We start from the raw sequence: 19954 nt of genomic DNA, 5'->3' as shown, positions 1-19954 counted from the left end.
CTGAGGAGTTGTAATTCCTCACTATGTCTCATCCTCCATGGCCAGTCAGGGAAAAGCGCTCAGTGTCTTCCTTCTGAATGTCTCTTACACCTGTTACTTCCTTTCCTTCTGGACCCCTCTCAGACCATTCCAGATCAGTGTCACCCTCCCATATACCCCTGATCTTGGCTGCAGAGATGTTCAGTCTCCACGGCCCCTCCTGTACTGGGCGTTTCCCCTGCTTGACCGGCACCACCCACCTCACTCTCTGTCCACCATCCTCCAATTCAATCCACACATGAGTACCAAGGTAAACTTTCAAGAATCCCCTGAGCCCATCGTGCTCCTGTTCTGAACCCTACAGTGAGTCTCAGGTACCCTCAGCATCATCAACCAATCTAGAACACCAACACCAATGGATGCTTTGTGGAGGAGAGGTCTGTGGCCATAGCAAAACAATGCTTGTACTCTGCCGCGGGGAAAGTCACCTTCCCTTGAAATACTTTTCCCAAAATTTATTTGGCCAAAATACTCCCTTTTGTACCACCTCTCAGATCCAGTGTCTCCAGAAAAACATGGTCGGAGGAGATGAGATGTAGACTGAGTCTGGTGGCCAGCACTTCCTCCCCTCTCCTTCCCAGCCAGAAAAACTGTTCTCCTCATTGTTATTTAACCTGACATGAACCTAAGAGTTCCTGTCGTCTTTGTTTTCATAATTTACCCTACTGGAAGCATTCTCTTCCACTTCCATTTAATTAAATCTTACCCTTCCTCCAATATTCAGTTCAGATCTCCCTCCTATAAATCCTTTCCCAAATCTCTCATCTGAGACTACTGTAGCTTTTATTTACCTCTATCAAAAAAAGATCTCTCCACAATAAAAAAAATACATTGTGCTGAGAAACCAGAGAAATAGCAGAATTTCCCCATCAAACATCTTCAAAAGTAATTTATGAGGTAAGATTATATAACACTCATGAATCAGAACTGGTATTTATATAAAATGATCAGGATCTTTAAGTTGGGAAAAAAGGGAGATTTAACATCAATAACTAATTCATTACATCTGACATTGAAATCTTCAGAATAATAGGAGGAAGACAGTAGGAAAATTTCATATTTTCATTTTCATTTAGTAAAAATTGATAAAAAAACAGCTAATGAATAAATACTATTACAAGAATAAAAAACTGAATAATGTAGAGAAGAGACAAAAATCATTATAGACACTATAATGACCACTTATGAATATTCAAAGTGAATCTTACCCCTTCCTGTTTCTGGCAAGCTTTATTCTACCCAAAATAAACAAGTTAGCTTCATCATTTAAAAATTACCATTTCTATGTATTACTACTAAAAAAAATGTTTTTCTTCCTAATGGGGAAAAGATGCCTTATGATAAGGGTGCCCAGTTCAGTTCCTATGTGGAATTCAAAAGCACACTGAAGACCAGGCTTTAATATGTATGCATCTCCATCACGAAGCTTTGGGTTATGGGAGGAAGCATGAGGAGAGAAAACTGAGATGATTCAAGACTTTCTACTTCTGACTTGGAAAGGGACAGAACCCACGTGCAGACATCCTGACACAGCCATCCACTCCCAGAAGGCAACAAGAAACAGGATGAGCAATCGTCAGCCTGGCTCTCCACCAGTGGCTGGGAGGAATCTTGGACTATGTGGACCTTGGCATGTCTGAGATTATCATGACTGGCTGCTCTTCCCAGGCTCTGCCCAGCTCAGCGTTTTGCTTGATTGCTCCAGTAATTCCTTCCTGATCTTTTCCATATCTTTGTACTTGACCTATTTTTACTTTTAGTCCTCATTTTGATTTAACTTCTTGCTGGACTGACTCATTATATTGGGAGATCCCTTTGTTCAGCTGAGCCCTGGAGAGTCTTCAACATGACAAAAGATTCAGCCTCAATCCACATCTCCAACCTTATTTCTCTACTTGAACCCTTTGTTTGAGCAAACCTATCTACCCTTAGAGCCTCAGATGCACACTTACAATGTTGTTCTCCCAAAAGTACTGCCCTGCCCTGCAAGACCCAGTTCAAGGTTCTTCTCTCAAGAAGCCTTCTCTAATATCTTAGCCAATGACAGGGACTGCAGTCATTGAACTAGTGTACTATTCTTATTCTCATCACCAGTGATTCACACAGTGGGTTCCATAAAACATCAGATTTAGATGACATCTTTGAGGCGAAAGCTCCCTTTTGAAGATTTATAGCACACATTACCATCCTTGAGACTTTTTTGAAGTCTTATAACAAAGAGACCTTTTAAACAATATTGAACTTAGTGTTTCTCAAACTTATTTAGCCAGAGAACCTCTTTTTCCCATCATATATTTTAATAACAATTTGGAAATGCGGATGTAAGGAAAATGAGTCTGAACAAGTCAGTGACATTTCCCACAGATGACTTTGTTACTCTAAGATGTTTAGTTCTCAGCACACAAAGTGCCTGGTACAGACCATGCAGTCAATAAGCCTTTATTGAGTGAATTAAGGACGATATCATTCTCAATTCTGGTGACTTTGCCCTCCAGGAGACATTTGACAGGTCTGGAGCCAGTTCGGGCTATCCGCTAGCATCTAGCGGGTAAAAGTAAGGAATGTGATTAAACATTCTCCAAGGTACAGGATAAAGAATTATCCACCCACAAATGTCAATAGTGCTGAGGCTGAGAACTCCTGCTCTATGATCAGGCTAATCTGGGATGAATTTATAACTGTTGACACTAGCTGCTTGGCCTTAAACAAGCTTTGGGATTTCTCCAAGTCTTAATTTCCTTGTCTGTAGACTGAGGTTTCAATGATATACTGTAGGGTTGTTGTAAGATAACATGCATACACATGAGATAAACTGTGTAATCCACATGAAACATTCAGCAGTGACTGGTGCCTAGAAGGTGAGACTTAGGAACATTCTTGCCATAGCCTTCATCCAATGTCTCATACTGTTCAAAAGTCCCTTCAGGCAGAATGTTTACTTTCTCGGAACTCATGACAGGAGGACCCTCATCAAAATGGGCCCTGGATTCCCATTTAGATTTACTGGACAGTCAGGTTTTATTTATGCACTCACCAGGGGCTCGATGGTGAAAACACTGTTAAAACTGAGCATGTGGTCTACTTGAACCGCCCTCCTCTGGTGCTTGAAGGTGTGGGAGATGATGGAAAGACGCTGTCGGAGTGAAGGGTCGAGGATGAACTCTTCCATAAATGCGTCAGTCTCATCTTTTTCCTCTTTGGCCAGGTCATCACAGACCCTAAAGAAAATACAGAAAATGCGAGCTGCAATTTGGTCCTCCCAGGAAGAACTTTATATGGGGCTCCCCTCCAGTCCCTCCTCCTGGCTCTCCTCCAGTCCCTCATCTGTCACCCTGGGATGGTCCCTCCATCCCAGGGTAAGATAGTGGCTGTAAGGTAGTGGCTGGATGACCTTTTTCTCAGTCCTCAGACCTTTCAGAGGCTCACTTGGCTCGCCTTTAGTCACTTCCTTCAAGAAGTCCTCCTGGGATTTCTCTCCTTCCCAGTGCCCATTTGTTTACTTCTGAGCCCTCACGTGTCTGGACAAATACTTTCCTTTAGGTAACTCTTTTCTAAGCTGCTTTTAAAATATTTAACATCTATCCTGCCTCTCACACTGCAAGGATGATTTTGTTTCTGTTAAACTTGTTTAGCTTTACTTACTTCTTAGCTACTAGTTACCTTGGGAATAAATTCTGGAGCCAGCCAGGACCAGGTTTGGATACTGATTTTACGATCTATTTACCAGTTCTGTGACTTTGGGATTTACCCAATTTTTCTAAGCCTTGGTGTCTGCCCCTGTAAATTACAGATAATAAGAGCAGAGCTCTTTTGTCAAAGAAATGAGGGTTAAATGCAACGCAGGGTCTGGTGCGGCTCCTGGGGCAAAGCAGATGGGGCTCCATCAATTTTAGTTTTCTCCTTGGCTCCACCATAGGCAAACCACACTGCTCAGCTTAGAAAATGCTCAAGCTACACCTGTAGCCAGCTCCTTTTCTTTCCTTCTAGCTCTTAGTATCCATCATGGTCAGTCAGAAAAGCAACCCCAACCTTCCACTCACCCTTACCACAGGGGTTCTCACCTCTCACCTGAATTCTATAGACTGTAGAATTCTGCAGAACAGAAACCATATTCCCAGCACTGCACTGCTACGACCAGTGGCAGAGACAGATACTTAGCACGTGAGTGTTGAGTGGGTCCCTGGGGTCACTGAAGTCCTGTCCCAGTCCCAACTCATTTTCTAAATGAATTCATAAAAACTATAGGTCCAGTATTGTCAAACAGCCCTGTTTAATAACTTCAGCATTCAGAGTGGTTGCATAGCATAAAGAAGTCAAAGAAATGGGTTCAGTGTGTTCTGATTCCAATCAAGAAACTATTCTGTGCTTCCTCTGTAGAGCCAGGTGGGAAGCAGTGTCCAGGGCAACCAGCAGCAGTCCTTCCATACTGCTGGACACAGCAGGGCAAATTAAGGACAGCTCAGAAAGACAGGAATCCATTCCCTTTTATTTTGCTATTTGATACCTATCTAAGAGACATAATTTACATACCCTTTGAAACAATAAATTCCACTTTCAGGAATAAATTCCAAAGAAACAATCATGACTGTAGACAAGGATGTAGCTATAAAGGTGTTCATTAAAGTGCCGGAATAATGCCAAGCAAAATGAACAAATTTGATGTAAGATACTGAAATATTGGTTAAACAGAAATAATGGGAATCATAAACATTATTGTTACTGAATACATGCCAAACTCTTCACATATTTCATGTAATTTAGTACTCATAATTACTATATGAGATAATTACTACAATAATCACCATTCCCATTGTATAGATGTTGAATCTGGGGCTCAGAAAGGTTAAGAATTTTGCCTCACATCACACAGCTGAAAGATGGAGCCTGAAGTTCAAACTGACTCTTTAGTAGTTTGAATCCCCTTGTGTTAGTCAATAGCTATACTGCCTCCTGGGCTGCATTTTTATCAATGGAATAGTAAGCCACTGTTAAAATAGTTATTAAAGAAGATTATTTAGGGGCTGGGATTGTGGCTTAGTGATACAGCGCTTGCCTAGCATGTGTGAGGCACTGGGGTTCGATCCTCAGCACCACATAAAAATAAATAAATAAAATAAAGATATTGCGTCCATCTACAACTAAAAAAAATTTAAAAAAGAAGACTTTTAATAGCAATGTCATAGGCTGGAAATATATTAAAAATGAAAAGCAGGTTATAAAATGTAATGTACAAAGTAATTCCAATTTTGTAATAAAAAGCCAAATAATAGAAAATAGGGACATATTGCAAAAGAATAGAGTTAGAGACACTAAAATATTCATAGGGTTGTAAGATTAGAATTGACTTTTACCTTCATATTGCTTATCTTTATTTTTTATATTTTATCAGTTCACAATGTATTTCTTTTTAAAATACAAAAGTCATTTCTAAAATTAAATGTTAACCCCTTTTCAGATTGAAGCACTAGACATCTCCATGATTGCTGCTCTTCTCATGCTATTGGAACACTGGATCCGGAGCAGCCAGTATAAGGTGACAGGGAGGGCAGGGGAATGCAAGATGGCTTCCTCTTTGCCCTCTGACGGAGAATTAGAGCCACAACTAGAGTGTAGAGAGGGGATGTGCAGCAACACCTTCAACTGGCTTGACTCCAACAAGGGTTGCCACATACCTCTGTCTATGGTTTTGCCATCTTGTCTGGCTGATAATCATGGTTTCTTGCACTCACGTGTGGTATTGATGAAGACACTTCTCATCAAGAGCATTAAAAATACCAGCCTTATGTTGCAGTAAAGCCATAAACTTAACTATTTTGCAAAAAGTTTGGTGGCCACCAATACCCATAGCTTCAGGTATCGAGGAGAGGCTTGTCCTTGGACTCTAATCAATGGAGAATGCTTGTGTCTTGGGTGCAGTAGGGTTGAACCAATAGTATTCCCTCACCTGGATGTGCTTGAGATATGCACCCTGCTTCCTTGCAGCACCCACAAGAGGTGATAACTGGATGTCAAGGCAATTATAAACTAAGAGCCACAGACATGAGAGCTGGGAAGAATATTCTCAATAGTCTATACTTGGCATGGAAAAAATGAAGCCATTCACCTTCAAACGGATGACGTGAGCCTGGACCAAGAATAACTCTATGATGACTGTTATAAACAGGCCTGGAGCTCCCCTTCCTATTTACATTTACATATCAGTTAGATCTTTACATTTTTGTATAATCCTAGGGAAGTGAAGGGGCCTCCAAACACAACTGAGATTGAATTTACTATGAACCAGGAAACAGACAAAGCCCAATTAAAACTGATTAGAGAAAAATGCCATTCCCTATTCCTGGATGTTGTGGAATAAATCCATGCTGACCACTTTGTGGGGGTTTCATTCTCAGGGATCTTGTACAGAACAAATCTAGAATTAGAGCCACCTGCTCTTGAAACAATGGCTGTGACCTTGCTGCAGAAATGGGGAGCAAAAACCCCATGCTGAGTCGTGAAATACAGCAATGATGAGAATGAGTGTGAAAGAATCTTGCAGAGTGTTTTAAAATCCCTCAGGACAAGGTTGAAAAAGAAAGGAAGAATGAATGCAGCCTCCATTTCTGAAGAGATTAATTTCTTTGCCAGTGCCAGAAAAACATTGAGAAAGAAAGAGGACAAAAAGGTAATTTTTAAAGGTCCCTATTTCTGACTCCAAAGTTTAAGAAAAAAATAAAGGCAATTTTAAAGCCCAGAACTTCTTTACAGAGAAGGGACATCTCCACTGCCAGAGTCTAGAGCCTAAGAAGAGTCCCATGGCCCCAAGTCTGGACACGTGTCCTAAAGTTTGTACCAACACAATGAGGTGGGTAGAGAGGAAGGTCACTCTTGCTAGGATGGAAATGACAGAAAAGAACAGGCTTCTTTGGGCTGAAATTCTTCCATTGGAGGAAGTGATATCCAAATCTTTGCTCACCAAGATGCCCATGGACAAGAAACTATACTGGTTAGAAAAGAAGTTGAGGGTGTCCATTAAAACCACTAGCATGCTCCAAGTGACCTTAGAGCAAGTTTTGGTACCTGTATATGAATACCTCAGGACAATATTTAAGCCACATGTAGAGCAGTGGAAAGACTCTTGGGTCTCCTCTGAACATCTACACCAAAGTTAGATCTTAGGTCACTAGGGTGCAGGAAAGGGAGAGAGCCTACTGGAAGGGAGAAAATCTTTACCAGTCCTCTGAAAGGGAATTAATATCCAGAATATATAAAGAACTCAAAAAACTTAATACCAAAGAACAACCCAATCAATAAACAGGCAAAAGAATTAAACAGAAATTTTTTTTTAAAAAGCAGCCCAATGATCAATAAGTAAATGAAAAAATGTTCAACCTCTCTAGCATTCAGAGAAATGCAAATCAAAACTACATTAATATTTCATCTCACTCCAGTCAGAATAGCAATGATCAAGAAAACAAGCTATAATAAATGCTGGTGAGGATGTAGGGGAGAAGGGACATTTATACATTGTTGGTGGGACTGCAAATTAGTACAACCACTTTGGAAAGCAATGCTGAGATTCCTCAAAAGAATAGGAACATATCCACCATATGACCCAGCTATTCCACTCCTCAGTATTTATCTAAAAGAACTAAAAACAGCACACTACAGTGACACAGCCACACGTTTATAGCAATGTTTATAGCAGCACGACTCACAATAGCCAAACTTTTAAACCAGACTTGGTGTCCATCAACAGATGAATAGGTAAAGAAAAAGTGGTCTATATACATAAAGGAGTTTGACTCAGCCATAAAGAAGAATGAAATAATGGCATATGTTGATAAATGGATGAAAATGGAGAACATCACACTAAGTAAAATAAGGCAGACTCAGAAAATCAAAGGTCAAATATTTCCTCTCATATGTGGAAGCTAGAGCAAAGTAAGGGGGGCAAAGGTGGAGGGGGAATTGAATGTTATAAGGACAGAGGAAAGATCAGTGGAGTAGAAGGAGGTTGATGAGGAAAAAGGAATATTCAAAATTTAGCAGATAAATGGGCAATAAATGGGAAAGGGGAGGAAATGAGAAATGAATTTGACAAAATTACACTAGGTACATGTATAAATATGCCACAGTGAATTTTACATATATATATATATTTTTTTTTTTTTTTTCTAAAAATAAATAGATAAATAAAGAGAAGGGAAACCAGTAGAGTAGAGGAAGGGAAATAGGGAAAGGGAGAAGGAGAGGGAAAGAGGGAGGGCACCAGGGACTGAAAGGGAGCAAATTAAATTATTATTACATATTATTATGTCAAAATGAATCCAATTATTATGTACAACTATAATGTACTGATAAAAGCATTAAAAATACTTCTTAGACCTTGGCATGGCATCAGTCACATACTATACACACAGTCAAACGTGGTTGACATTAAAGCCGGCTTTCTTTCTTAAAAGGTACACTCATTCTCCCCAGAAGCCTATGGCCACAGGACAAGCATGCTATTAAAACACTACTTTTACTGCTTCTTCTTTTTTTTGTTTTCTTTTTCTTTATTTTAATTTGTTCTAATTAGTTATGCATGACAGCAGGATGCATTTCAATTCATCATATAAAAATAGAGCACGACTTTTCATTTCTCTGGTTGAACACGATGTAGAGTCACACCGTTTGTGCAGTCATATGTGTACCCAGGGTGACAATGTCCGTCTCGTTCCACCATCTTTCCAAGCCCCATGCCCCCTCCCTTCCCCTCACACCTCTCTGTCTCTTTCTTGATTTGTACCCACTGTCCCACTTCATCTTTAAATATGTTTGGGCCATTCTGATTGCTGATGAAAGCAGCAAATGAGCAGTTTCCTCTTGATTTTTAAACCACTGACATTTCTACACCATTAAGCCAAATGAAGTTTTTAGGCAGGAAAGGCAGTTTTCTTTTCTCATATTTTAAAGATGGCACAGTGGCGATTCTGTGATTAAAGTTCTTTGTTTGAATGACAAAGCTTTTGGCCCACTGTGTCCTGTCATTGTCACAGCTCCTCTGATTCAATTAGGGACAGCACACTGGGGGATTTCTGCCTGGTTTCCATGGACCTAAGACTTTTATTTTTATCCTATACTAACTTGGTTTTAAACAAAGCTTTGAAGCTTCCCAGGGCTAATCTCTAATGAAAATGGAGAGGCAAATAAAAAAAGGCTGAAATAAATTCTGATGAAAGCTGCAAAAGTGTTAATTCTGAGAGGCTGGAAGGAGATAAAAATGAAAATGCAGTCTCAAAGAGGCAAAGATGCATTCAGGAAAAAAGGAATATTCAAAATTTAGCAGTGATGAGATTAGTCAAAGCAGTGTGGTTGTACACTGTATTAACATTCTCTGCCGCACAAAGTATCATTTTTTAAAAGCAGAATATTAAGGAGACCAACGAGAAACCATTATTAAATGATATGATTTGCAGGGATTGAGCAATGATACTAAAACAAAGAATATCAAAGCTATTATATCTAAGCCCTTCTTCTTCCTCAATCTTGCCAATTCCTGGAAATATCTTTTCATTGAAAACAGAAGTTGACATCGATGTCAACACATAATACATCATTTTTAGAAACTCTTTAATGGAAACTGATCAGCTGCTTAGGGTTTTTAAGAGGAATTCAGACCAAGTGCAATAGTTTTGAAAAAAGAGTGAAGAATGATATATTTGGTCTATAAAATCTATGCATTTCATCACCACTGAACTATAACTAGGTGAAGGTTAGTTGAGAATGGACAACGTTCTGTTCCACATAGCTCAGCTCAGATTCTTTAAATGAGCAGCTCCAAAACATCATCTTACTCTGGAACCAATTTATAAAACTTGGCATTGCTTGAGTTGGTGAGGAACTTTCTACAAAAGTCACTGATTTTTCAGGACTGAGTTTTACACCCATCCCCCACCCCCACCTGCTGCTTACAGGTGAGTTTTGCTACACACCTATACTTTTCTTTGTCCTCCTCTTCCTGGGTGGCAAACGCCTTCCACTGGAAATGGGCAATAATGTTACTGCGGTTGTGGATGGTCACAGTCCTCTGATTGGCCAGAGATATGTAGGTTTTCTCAATGATCAAGGAGTTTTTGTCCAGCCTTATATTCATGTCTACAGCAGCTCCATAGAGAGACACGTATATCCTTTCACCTAGGATTAACAAAGCACAAACACACTCTAAGATTTATTCTAGAATAACCCTACTAGCCTTTACCTTTTTTTGAAGCTAAAGTCAGGAGACATAGCACAAGCACTAGACACTGCTCATACACCCCCACCCAACTCCATCAGCCCAGAGAACAGACGTGATCAGAAAATGCAAACCTGTGCTTGGTGCAGTTAGAGAAAATCGAACCATCATTCTTGGTTATTGTAAGAAATAGATAAAACATGAATTGTTGCCCTGGGTGTTCCAAGACATTTTCTTTTTCATAAATGGTTTTCAATCTTTCAACCTGACCAGGAGGGCAACTGGGTTCCAGAATTATAATCAGATGCCTCATCTTTAGCTCAGGTGTGAGCTGGCTTTCTGACTCTAAAGGGATCACACCAAGCACACCTGGGAAGAACTACTCTGCATGAGAGGTTTAAAATGCAGTCAAAAACAGGGTCAGGAGAGAAGATTTCGTAACTTCAGAAACAAAAAAAATCGAATATTTAAGAGGAATCTCCTCCCTAAGCAACAACAATGAAAACTAAATACATGCATAAAAAAACATACACATACCCTTGCCATATCTGGTACTGGTTATGTAGAAAATAAAAATTAACAGCTACATTTAAAATTATTAATTTTTAGGTATTATATCACCTTTATTCAGCACAGCAGTAAGTCTCTGACTTCATTCACCTGGATTCTAAGTATACAAGACAGACCCCTGGGCTTTCAAAAAGGTACTAACCTATAAACTACACTCTGTTTGACCTCTGCAATGTGATAGCAAGTACATCACTCTATGTCAAATAGAAAAAGGAATAAAATACTGTGGGTGTTCTGTTGGTCTCTGCTGCTAAAGTTTTAATTCAAACTAGAAAGCATAATCACTTGGACCTTCACTTTCAGCAAACATTTCTGCTTTGTTTATTATGGTATAAACCAAATGCCCGTTTAGTGGCCCTTTGTGCATTCTAAAGTTCTTTAGATTCTATCACTTTGGATATGGCAAAACTTACCCAAAGGTTTAAAGAAAAAGAAAGCATCAAGGCTTTGATGCTAAAATTTTTTTAAATTTCTATTTCTATTATTATTTAAAATTTTTATTTCTAAAAATGTATACATGAATTCTAAATTTCAGATACTACAGAGCACAGACAGTGAGACAAAAATGCTTTTTTCCCCTTTATTCAACCTCAGGTATACTGTTTAGAGGTAAAAGCTCTCAATATTTCATGCACATCCTTCCCCCACAAATTTTTAAACTTTTTAATGAGTAAAATTTAATGATCTTATAACTGAAAACTCATTGTTACTTTAATTTGCATACTCTTAATTATGGATGTTATTGAACACCTTTTTCATAAAATAAATGACTTGAGCTGAAAAAAGACCCTCCCCAAATGAAGGGACACTCAAAGGGCTATGCCTTAAAGATAAGAGTGAATTGGAAGTAGATTAGCCCTAAATATCAGAGTTAACTATCATGCAGGAATTGCCTATATATTGCAGAGAACTTCAAGCTCTGAGTTTGGCAGTAATTGACTAGTTTTTAACCCAAAATACTTGGAAGAAGAAACCGATTTCTCTTCAGAGGGCAATATTTGCACCCTATGTTTCAAAATCATCAACATTCTTTTTTAAATCAGCCAGCCAAACATAATGAGACATGCAAAGAATTAAAACAACATGTGTTAGAATCAGTGACACAAGAAGAACAGAAATAGGCTCACAAAGAACCAGATACCCAAAGTCATCAGCTATAGACCATGCACTTGTTGTTATGCTGAATGTGTTTAAACAAACAATTGGATGCACTTGAAGCTATATCCAGAGAACAGGAAATCAAAAACTAAAAAATTCTAAAAGAACCAGGACTTATAGGAAAAAAACCAAAAAATTCTAGACTTAAAAAAAGAAAAACTACAAAGGAAAAGAAAAACTCAAAGGCATACTTAATATGAGAATTTTATTAGTCTTAATGAAAAAATAGTGAAATGGAAAATGGTTCAGAAAACATAAAAGGAAATATGAAGAAATAAAAACATGGAAAATACACATGAATGGATAAGAGATAAGGAAGATGACATAGGAATGTCTAAAAAGTACTTAAGTGGAAACTAAGAAGGAGGGGGGAAAGATAATGAAGCAAAGGCAATATTTCAGATGACTAAGAATTTTTTAGAATCAACTAAAAACATCAGTCCAGAATTCAAGAGGCCAAATGAAAGTCAATGGGATAAATTTTTAATTCATAAAGAACAAAATCATGGCATTTTCAGTTAAATGATGGCATTGGAGAAAATGCTAAGTGAAGTTAGCCAATCCCCCCAAAACAAATGCCGAATGTTTTCTCTGATATAAGGAGGTTGACTCATAATGGGGTAGAGAGGGAGAGCACGGGAGGAACAGATGAATTAGAGTATAGTGGTGTAGGAGAGCATGGGAGGATTAGATGAATTCTAGAGAGGGAAGAGGGGTGGGAGGGAAAGGAAGGGGGAGAGGATTAGCAAGGATGTGTTAGACCAGGACGCAAGGAAAGACCACTGACTCCTATTAAAATCAAATTAAAGCAAGCTTATTATTTTGACTGGCCGGGCTGCCTCTCCCTCCCAAAACGGCGGGAACAAGACAGCACCCCAGCTTTCCTGAAGCTCAGCTTTATAGCCCAGAAAGTTACACAAAGGGGGGTTACAGATAACAGAACTCTGACAAGCATCACACTAATGGTAGTTTACATTTTTTGCTGGCCCCAACATCAGAATTTATGAGGACCATTAGAGCCTCAGAGAGGGTCGTTGTCTGGCCAGGGAAGGCCAATATTTATGAGGTGTCACTAAAGTTTCAGAGAGGGCTGCTATCTGGTCAGAGAGCCAGGCATGGGTGAATTCAAGGCATGGGCAGGCATTCCAAGAAGGTTCAGAATTTGCAGTAATTTATAGTAAAGCTGAAATTATCTTTTCATGGCTTTGTGGCGAGATGCCCAATTTTAAGAAAAGATCAGGTTGGGTCTATCAGATGGTAGAATGTGATGGACATCATTATACAAAGTACATGTATGAAGACTAGAATTGGATCTCAACATACTTTATATACAGAGATAAGAAAAACTGTGGTATATATGTGTATTAAGAATTGTAATGCAAAAAAGTACATGTATGAAGACATAAAATGGCATGAACATATTTTATATACAGAGATATGAAAAATTGTGCTCTATATGTGTAATAAGAATCGTAATGCATTCCACTGCTGTTGGGTATTTAAAAAAATAAATAAAAGATAAAAAAAATTAATTCATACCTAAATACACTGCAGTAAAACTAGATAAAAGCAAAGACAAAGAAAATCTTGAAAACAGCGAGAGAAAAGAGACAAATCATCTTGAAAGGATCCACAGTTGGAATTACTTCTGACTTTTTAACTTAATGAAAACAAAAACAACAGAATAACATTGTATTAACTTTGATGAAGGTGAAACAATGACAACCTACCATTCTACAAAAATTTCTATCCTTATTGTCTACAATTGTCTTGGTTTTGTCTTCACTTTTTAAGGATATTTTCAATGATAAAAGATTCTAAATTAGCATTGTTTTCTTCCAGCATTGAATAACTCCATTTTGTTGTTCTCTGATTTTCCTAATTTCAGCTGAAAAGTTTGCCATTAGTTTTCAGCATTAACATGAAGTTTGGTTTCCTTTGTTTTTGTACTTTCACAAGTTTGCTCAGCTTTGTGAACATGTGCATCAATGTCATTGTTGTTTGGGGGAAAATTCTCAGTCAATATCTCAAAATATTCTTTTAGTTCCATTCATCCTCTCCTCCACTTCTGAGACTAGTGATATGTACATTGACTCTAACTATGTCCCACGGGGCTTTTGCTTTCTGTTTTTTTTTTTCCCATTCATATTTGTTTCTCTCTGTGTGTTGCAGTTTGGGGATATTTATTTACCTGTCTTCAGGTTCACTAATCATTTCCTTCTGTAGCTATTCTTCTGTTAAATGTATATAATTAACTGTTAATTTTCAACAATATATTTTCCAGTATAACACTGTTATTAAATTCTGAGGAAGAGAAAACAAGCAGGCCAATCTGAAGGCTAACTGTTCTTCTGAATATCAATGTAAAAATTCTAAATAAAGTTAGATATCATAATCCATCACCACATTAAAAGAATAATACTTCATAACCAAGTGGAGTTTATTTAGGAATGCAATGATGGCTCACTATTAGAAAATTTATCTTCATTGATGCTGGAAAAGAATTTCACAAAATTCAAAACACAGTTTTAAACAGCATTATTTTGAATAGCATTATTCTTAATAACAGGAGAATGGAAAAAGCTAAAGTATCCACCAAGAAAAGGTGGTTAAATAATTTGTGCTTCATCTAAAAGCAGATACCGTCCAAGTGTGAAAGGTATACAGTAAGGAAAGATCTCCAGGACTCATGATTAAGTGGAAAAGGCAATGTGTAGAACAATTTATATAGAATGTTATTTTGTATCAGGAAAATAAGTGTGTGTATTCAGGTTTGCATGTATTTGCATAATCCATTGAAAGGACATCCATGAAACTAATGAAACCAGAGTGGGATTTGGTGAATGTACCAGTGTGGAAACAAGATCTTTCAATATGTAATTTTAAACATTGCTTTAAGTTTGAGCATCACCCATCAAAAACCTAAAGTGAAAAAGGATTTAAAGACCCCTCAATAAATATGTAAAATTGCTAAATGGCACTAGCAGTGCAAGAAATATAAAATAAAATAATATGCTGTCTCATAACCATCAATTTAACAAACAAACAAAAAATCAAGCAATTTGACAATACAGTTTTGGCAATATATCAGCAAGGCTATGTAAAAATAAGAATTTTCATATACTGCTGATAAAAGCATGAATTGGTATAGTCACTTGACAAACCAACTTAGTATTCAGTGTATCTCAGGATAAATTATCCTTATAACTCAACAATTGCCCTTGTAGGTATTTACCCCAAGAAAAACTCTCACACAACTGCAGAAGGCTAATGTACAAAGATGCTCAATGCAGCATTGTCTGTAAGAGAACAAAACAAAACATAACAACAACAACAAAACAAAAACAAAAATAGGAACAGCCTAAATATTTAAGGGCGAACGGACAGATAAATTATATTACTTTCACATCCTGAAATGTGGCACTTAATCAAACTAAATCAGAACAATGTGTATCTATGTATTTAAATCTTTAAAACACCATGTTCAGTGGAAAATAAAAGAAGCAAATCAGAGAATGGTATCTGCAGTGTAATACAATTTATGTGAAGTTTAAAAACGATCAAGATATCACTATACATTGTTTATGGATAAGTAAATTTGTAGGAATAGCATAAAAATGCACCCAACGCAGCTCTTCTAAGGAGTAAGATTTGGGGATTGGATCAGAAAAGAGTAATGCAGTAGCTTTAACCCAATCATCAGTTGAATTATCCCCCAAAAATGAAAGCCCTGAAAGAACTGCATATGGCAAAATGTTGAAATGAACTAAATAAAACAGGTGTTGATTTCATTATTCTCTATGCTTTTGTGGTTATTTGAAATATTTCATTGTTTAAAATTTAATCAAAAAAGATCCAAGGGCTTATTTCACACAAATCTAAGGGGTAGGGGACTAATATCATCAATTTGAGTTGGTTACAGCAAAAATGTTCCTTCCCAGAAATACAGCAAGAGCTATTATATTTTTTTCAAGAACCATCTAATATTAATTTTTGTTCACTGCTATTTCCTCTCCTCCCAATCATCAGATCCACCAAGAGAAGGAAGCAATAACTCTTCTTCTGTCCTCAAAGCTGTTGAGGTACTCGATTTTTACACCTACTTGCATAAAGACAACCTTCCGAAGGGCACCCAGCTACTTAGAAGACTAATAGGATGGAGGCTTAGTTGCCCCTGTGGGAACAGAGAGGGCTGCCTTGTCTCAGTATGATCATTTTTTGTGCCCTTGGAGAGCTGTTCCCACTCTGGTTTGGTTTCTGGAGTTGAATGCTGCAATCATTGTAGATGGGGTTAGCCGCATCATTTATTATGTCCCAGTAAAGATATATTTTGTGGAAGGTCTCATTACCTTCTTGCCAGTTTCGCTACTATCAATCAAGCAGAAACAAATATGAACAAAACTAATTTTACAACAATAAATGTGAAGCTAGCTATATACACAATACATCTCATACTGTAGTCTCAGGACTTTCAGACAACAGAGGACACTAAATAAAATATATGAGTGGAGCCATAGATTCTCCAGGGAATAGGTTCATGGAAAGAGTGTTTCCCATCTCTTGGTTGCAGCAGGGTCAAATTCACCACCATAGTGTACTGCTGAACCAAATTTCTTTGGAAGTACCCTTTTCCTTGTTCAGGAAACTGAAATTAAGCAACTTGACTGAGCTTACACAGCAAAGCCAAAATTGGTATTATTAATCTGCAGAGGCAACATAGATCTGTAGGGAGTACATTAACTTTAGCAGATCCCAAATCCCAAAGCTGGGTTCAAATTCCAGCTTTACTTAGGTGTAAAGTCATTAAACTCAGTATACTCATCTCAAAAAATGAAGTTTAAAAACTGTCCTCTAATTTCCCTCTAAATACTAACACCTAATGATTAGACAGTCTTGCCTTGTTAGGCAATTGAGAGAAACCTCATCCCACCCCCTAAACAATGTCTGACAATCAGGGATTGTCCTAACTTCTGCTAGTCCCTACCCTAAGACATGGAATAAGGAATGAAGAAAAGAAAACTAGGTCAAGGAAGGTTTCCATAGTCTCTAAAACCACCTCAAAACATTTGTTTCTTTTGCAACAACTATGTTTTGCTAGATTTTCTAATTATAATGGCACACATTCATACTTAATTGTGATAACCACATAACTGAAACAAAGTTCGTGCAGGCAATTTTGCACAGATATATTTAGATATTATTTAGTAGTTTTAACTTGCAAAGTATATCACACTCCATTACTTACTATATCATACTTCATTATTCCTTTTATTGGCCTTTACTAGGAAAAAAAGAAATTCTTTATGGTTTTAGAAAGTATACTAAAATAAAATACATAAATGACCATAAAACTGCCCTGTGAAGTACTAATATTATGATTGCTTATATATTTAATAATAGAACATCATCACACCTTTGGGGGGAAAAGCCTACCAGCCAACTTCTGACTCCTAAACTCAAATATCTCCTTTTCATTAAGAGGCATAACACTTTTTAAAGTGCTGAATAAGCATATCAGCGATATTTCCTGACTATGCCAATAGTTAATGTCCTCTAAGGTGACAGTAACCTCACCAGGCACTTAAGAAGAAAAAACTGCTGCACTCCTATTTCTAGTACTCATTCAAGTCACCAAATGTTCAGGAAGAATGCCATTTTCAAAGCTTGCTCTGAATACTGATATCTGCATGAATCCTTCAGATTATGTAAAGTTTCTCACTACTCAGTTGAAAATTGAAAGATTTAAGCAATTAACCATTTGTTTCTTAAGAGTCAAATTACCTTCCCTTCTGAATGACAGAGCTGTGCACTAGTTCTGTTTTTGTTTTCACTGTGTTGGCACCAATGTAGCCTGGAGTCGTCCTATCTTTAATCTCTTCTGGAGAGGGGTGGGTTTATAAAAGGTACCACATTCCTTCAGTGCTTTCGCGGTTTTAAATTATAATTAAAAGGCAATAGAATCATTTCTGTGGCAAACTCAGTTGCCTAAATAAACTTGATAATACCCCACAGGGAGAAAGAAGGAAGAAGGAGGGAAGAATTCTAGTTCAGGAAAAGTTAAGGATGGTGGAATATGATAGACATCATCATCCAAAGTCCATGTATGAGGACACGAATTGGTGCCAACATACTTTATATACAACCAGAGATATGAAAAACTTTGCCATATACATGTAATAAGAATTGTAATGCATTCCACTGTCATTTTATCTTTTTAAAAAATCAATAAAAAAGAAAGAAATATCAGATATTAGTGAAGCATTATACGTGAACTCCTTAAGTTCTAGGGCACTGGTTTGAACTCTTTATCAGAAAAAGCAAAGTAATCTCCCAGCTGATTTTCTCAAGAATATAGTCAGTAAAGGACATGATGGAACAAACACAGCTGTTTGAGACTTGACTGAGTACTTCCCACTGGTGAGACCATCAAGAAAGTGTGAAGAAGAGACTTTTAACAATAATCCATATTAAATTTCCCTCCTCCAATCAATTCATACTTCCAATAGCTGCAGAAAGTTCAATAAATGCTTATTTAATGAAATGGGAAGCCCATTATCACAGCTGCTTAGAAAAGCTCCATAATTAATGATGTAAAGGCATTCATTACTGTTTTTCATTAATAGAAGGTTATAGGTTCTGGTCATTGATGACCACAATACAGATGAAAGTATGTTCTTATCAGCAGTTCATTTTATGTAAGGAAAAATGCTACAGGACATTTCACCTCTGTTTTCAATCTTCAGAGAAAAAAAAACTTCATTCATTTACCAAACTTAATATAAGAACCTCAGGGTGTGGAGACCAATTTCTGCAAGCAATTAAACTTTAATATACAAATATTCATTGTATATTCATTAACCTACCTCTCCTTTAGCAGAAGACTAAAAATATGAGCATAATTCCATATACTTATTTAAAAGTAAAGTATGGATCCAGGGCCTTTGGGAGAATGCAGCTGTTTTTCAAAGATAACAGATTGAGGGAGTAAAAGTGTAGACAAGGGAGACATCCAAGATGGTACAAAAGGCAGTGCCCAGGAGTTAAGAGTGAGTATGAGTTCGAACTGTGCTTTTACTAGTCATGAGACCTGGGCAAGCCACTCAATTTCATAGGGATTTAGTTTTTCATCTCTAAAAATCTAAGGACTGGATTCAATTATCATTGAAGTCCTCTCTCAAGTTTTTATAAGTTAAGCTCTAATTTATTTGGTCTCAAAACCTAACCAAATAATTTTTTTGAGATTATATCCCCAGCATACAAAGATTTATTGATTTATAAATTATATCCATATACTAGAGTTTTTTCCCTATGTCAAATGTATTAAAAACACACTGAAAATATTAAAAAGGATGATATAAAGAGGAAATAAATAATATTTTAAAGGTGATTTAACATTATTTGCCAACAATTAATTATTTTCGAAAAGGATTGACTATTCTTTTTCAAACTCCTGGTTTAAAACCTGTGATATAATGACCCGAGGTAATTCAAAGTTCACATTTTTTTCTGATACTTAGTTTTAGGGACTGGCATAAACAAAACTTTTCCCTCACAAAGATGTGGAAATCCAGATGGAAAAATTTCATCACTTAGTTTATTAACACTCATTATTTTTCAACTTCATACACTATCAACACTAATAACACAAAGCCTGTAGTTAGAACTCACCTAATACTGTTCCCAGAGAGGTAACAATCCCTTAATAGTCTGTTAGAAACTTCAAACTCAAATAATTTCATTCAACATAAAAGGATTGTTTGAATGGTGCAATTATAAGATAAAGATTTTTCAGACTGGATTAAAAAAAAAACAACCACCTGGTGACACCTCCAAATGTCACATTTTAAACATGAAGACATAGAAGAGTTGAAAGTGAGATGATGAACAGAATATACTATGTCCACACTAATCAAAAGAGAGTTCTACACTACATAAATGTCAGATCAAGTAGACTTTACTGTCAGAAATCTTACTGAAGATGAAGAG

At 37.1% G+C, this 19954-nt stretch overlaps 1 protein-coding gene across 1 annotated transcript in view; it reads right to left on the bottom strand.

Moving 5' to 3' along the window:
* The window catches only part of Hydin (HYDIN axonemal central pair apparatus protein), a 318432-nt gene that overhangs the window by 258360 nt on the left and 40118 nt on the right, over positions 1-19954 (bottom strand). The window contains exons 7-8 of the mRNA XM_027933192.3: positions 9999-10200; positions 3074-3257 (exon numbers count right to left, since the gene is read on the bottom strand). Of these exons, the coding sequence (XP_027788993.3) occupies positions 3074-3257; positions 9999-10200 (386 nt within the window). The remainder of the gene's footprint in view (positions 1-3073; positions 3258-9998; positions 10201-19954) is intronic.

Source organism: Marmota flaviventris, chromosome 18 (genome assembly GCF_047511675.1).
Source record: "Marmota flaviventris isolate mMarFla1 chromosome 18, mMarFla1.hap1, whole genome shotgun sequence".
Lineage (NCBI taxonomy): Eukaryota > Metazoa > Chordata > Mammalia > Rodentia > Sciuridae > Marmota > Marmota flaviventris.
Note: the sequence above shows the minus strand (reverse complement) of the source record. Positions and strands in the feature narration are given on the sequence as shown.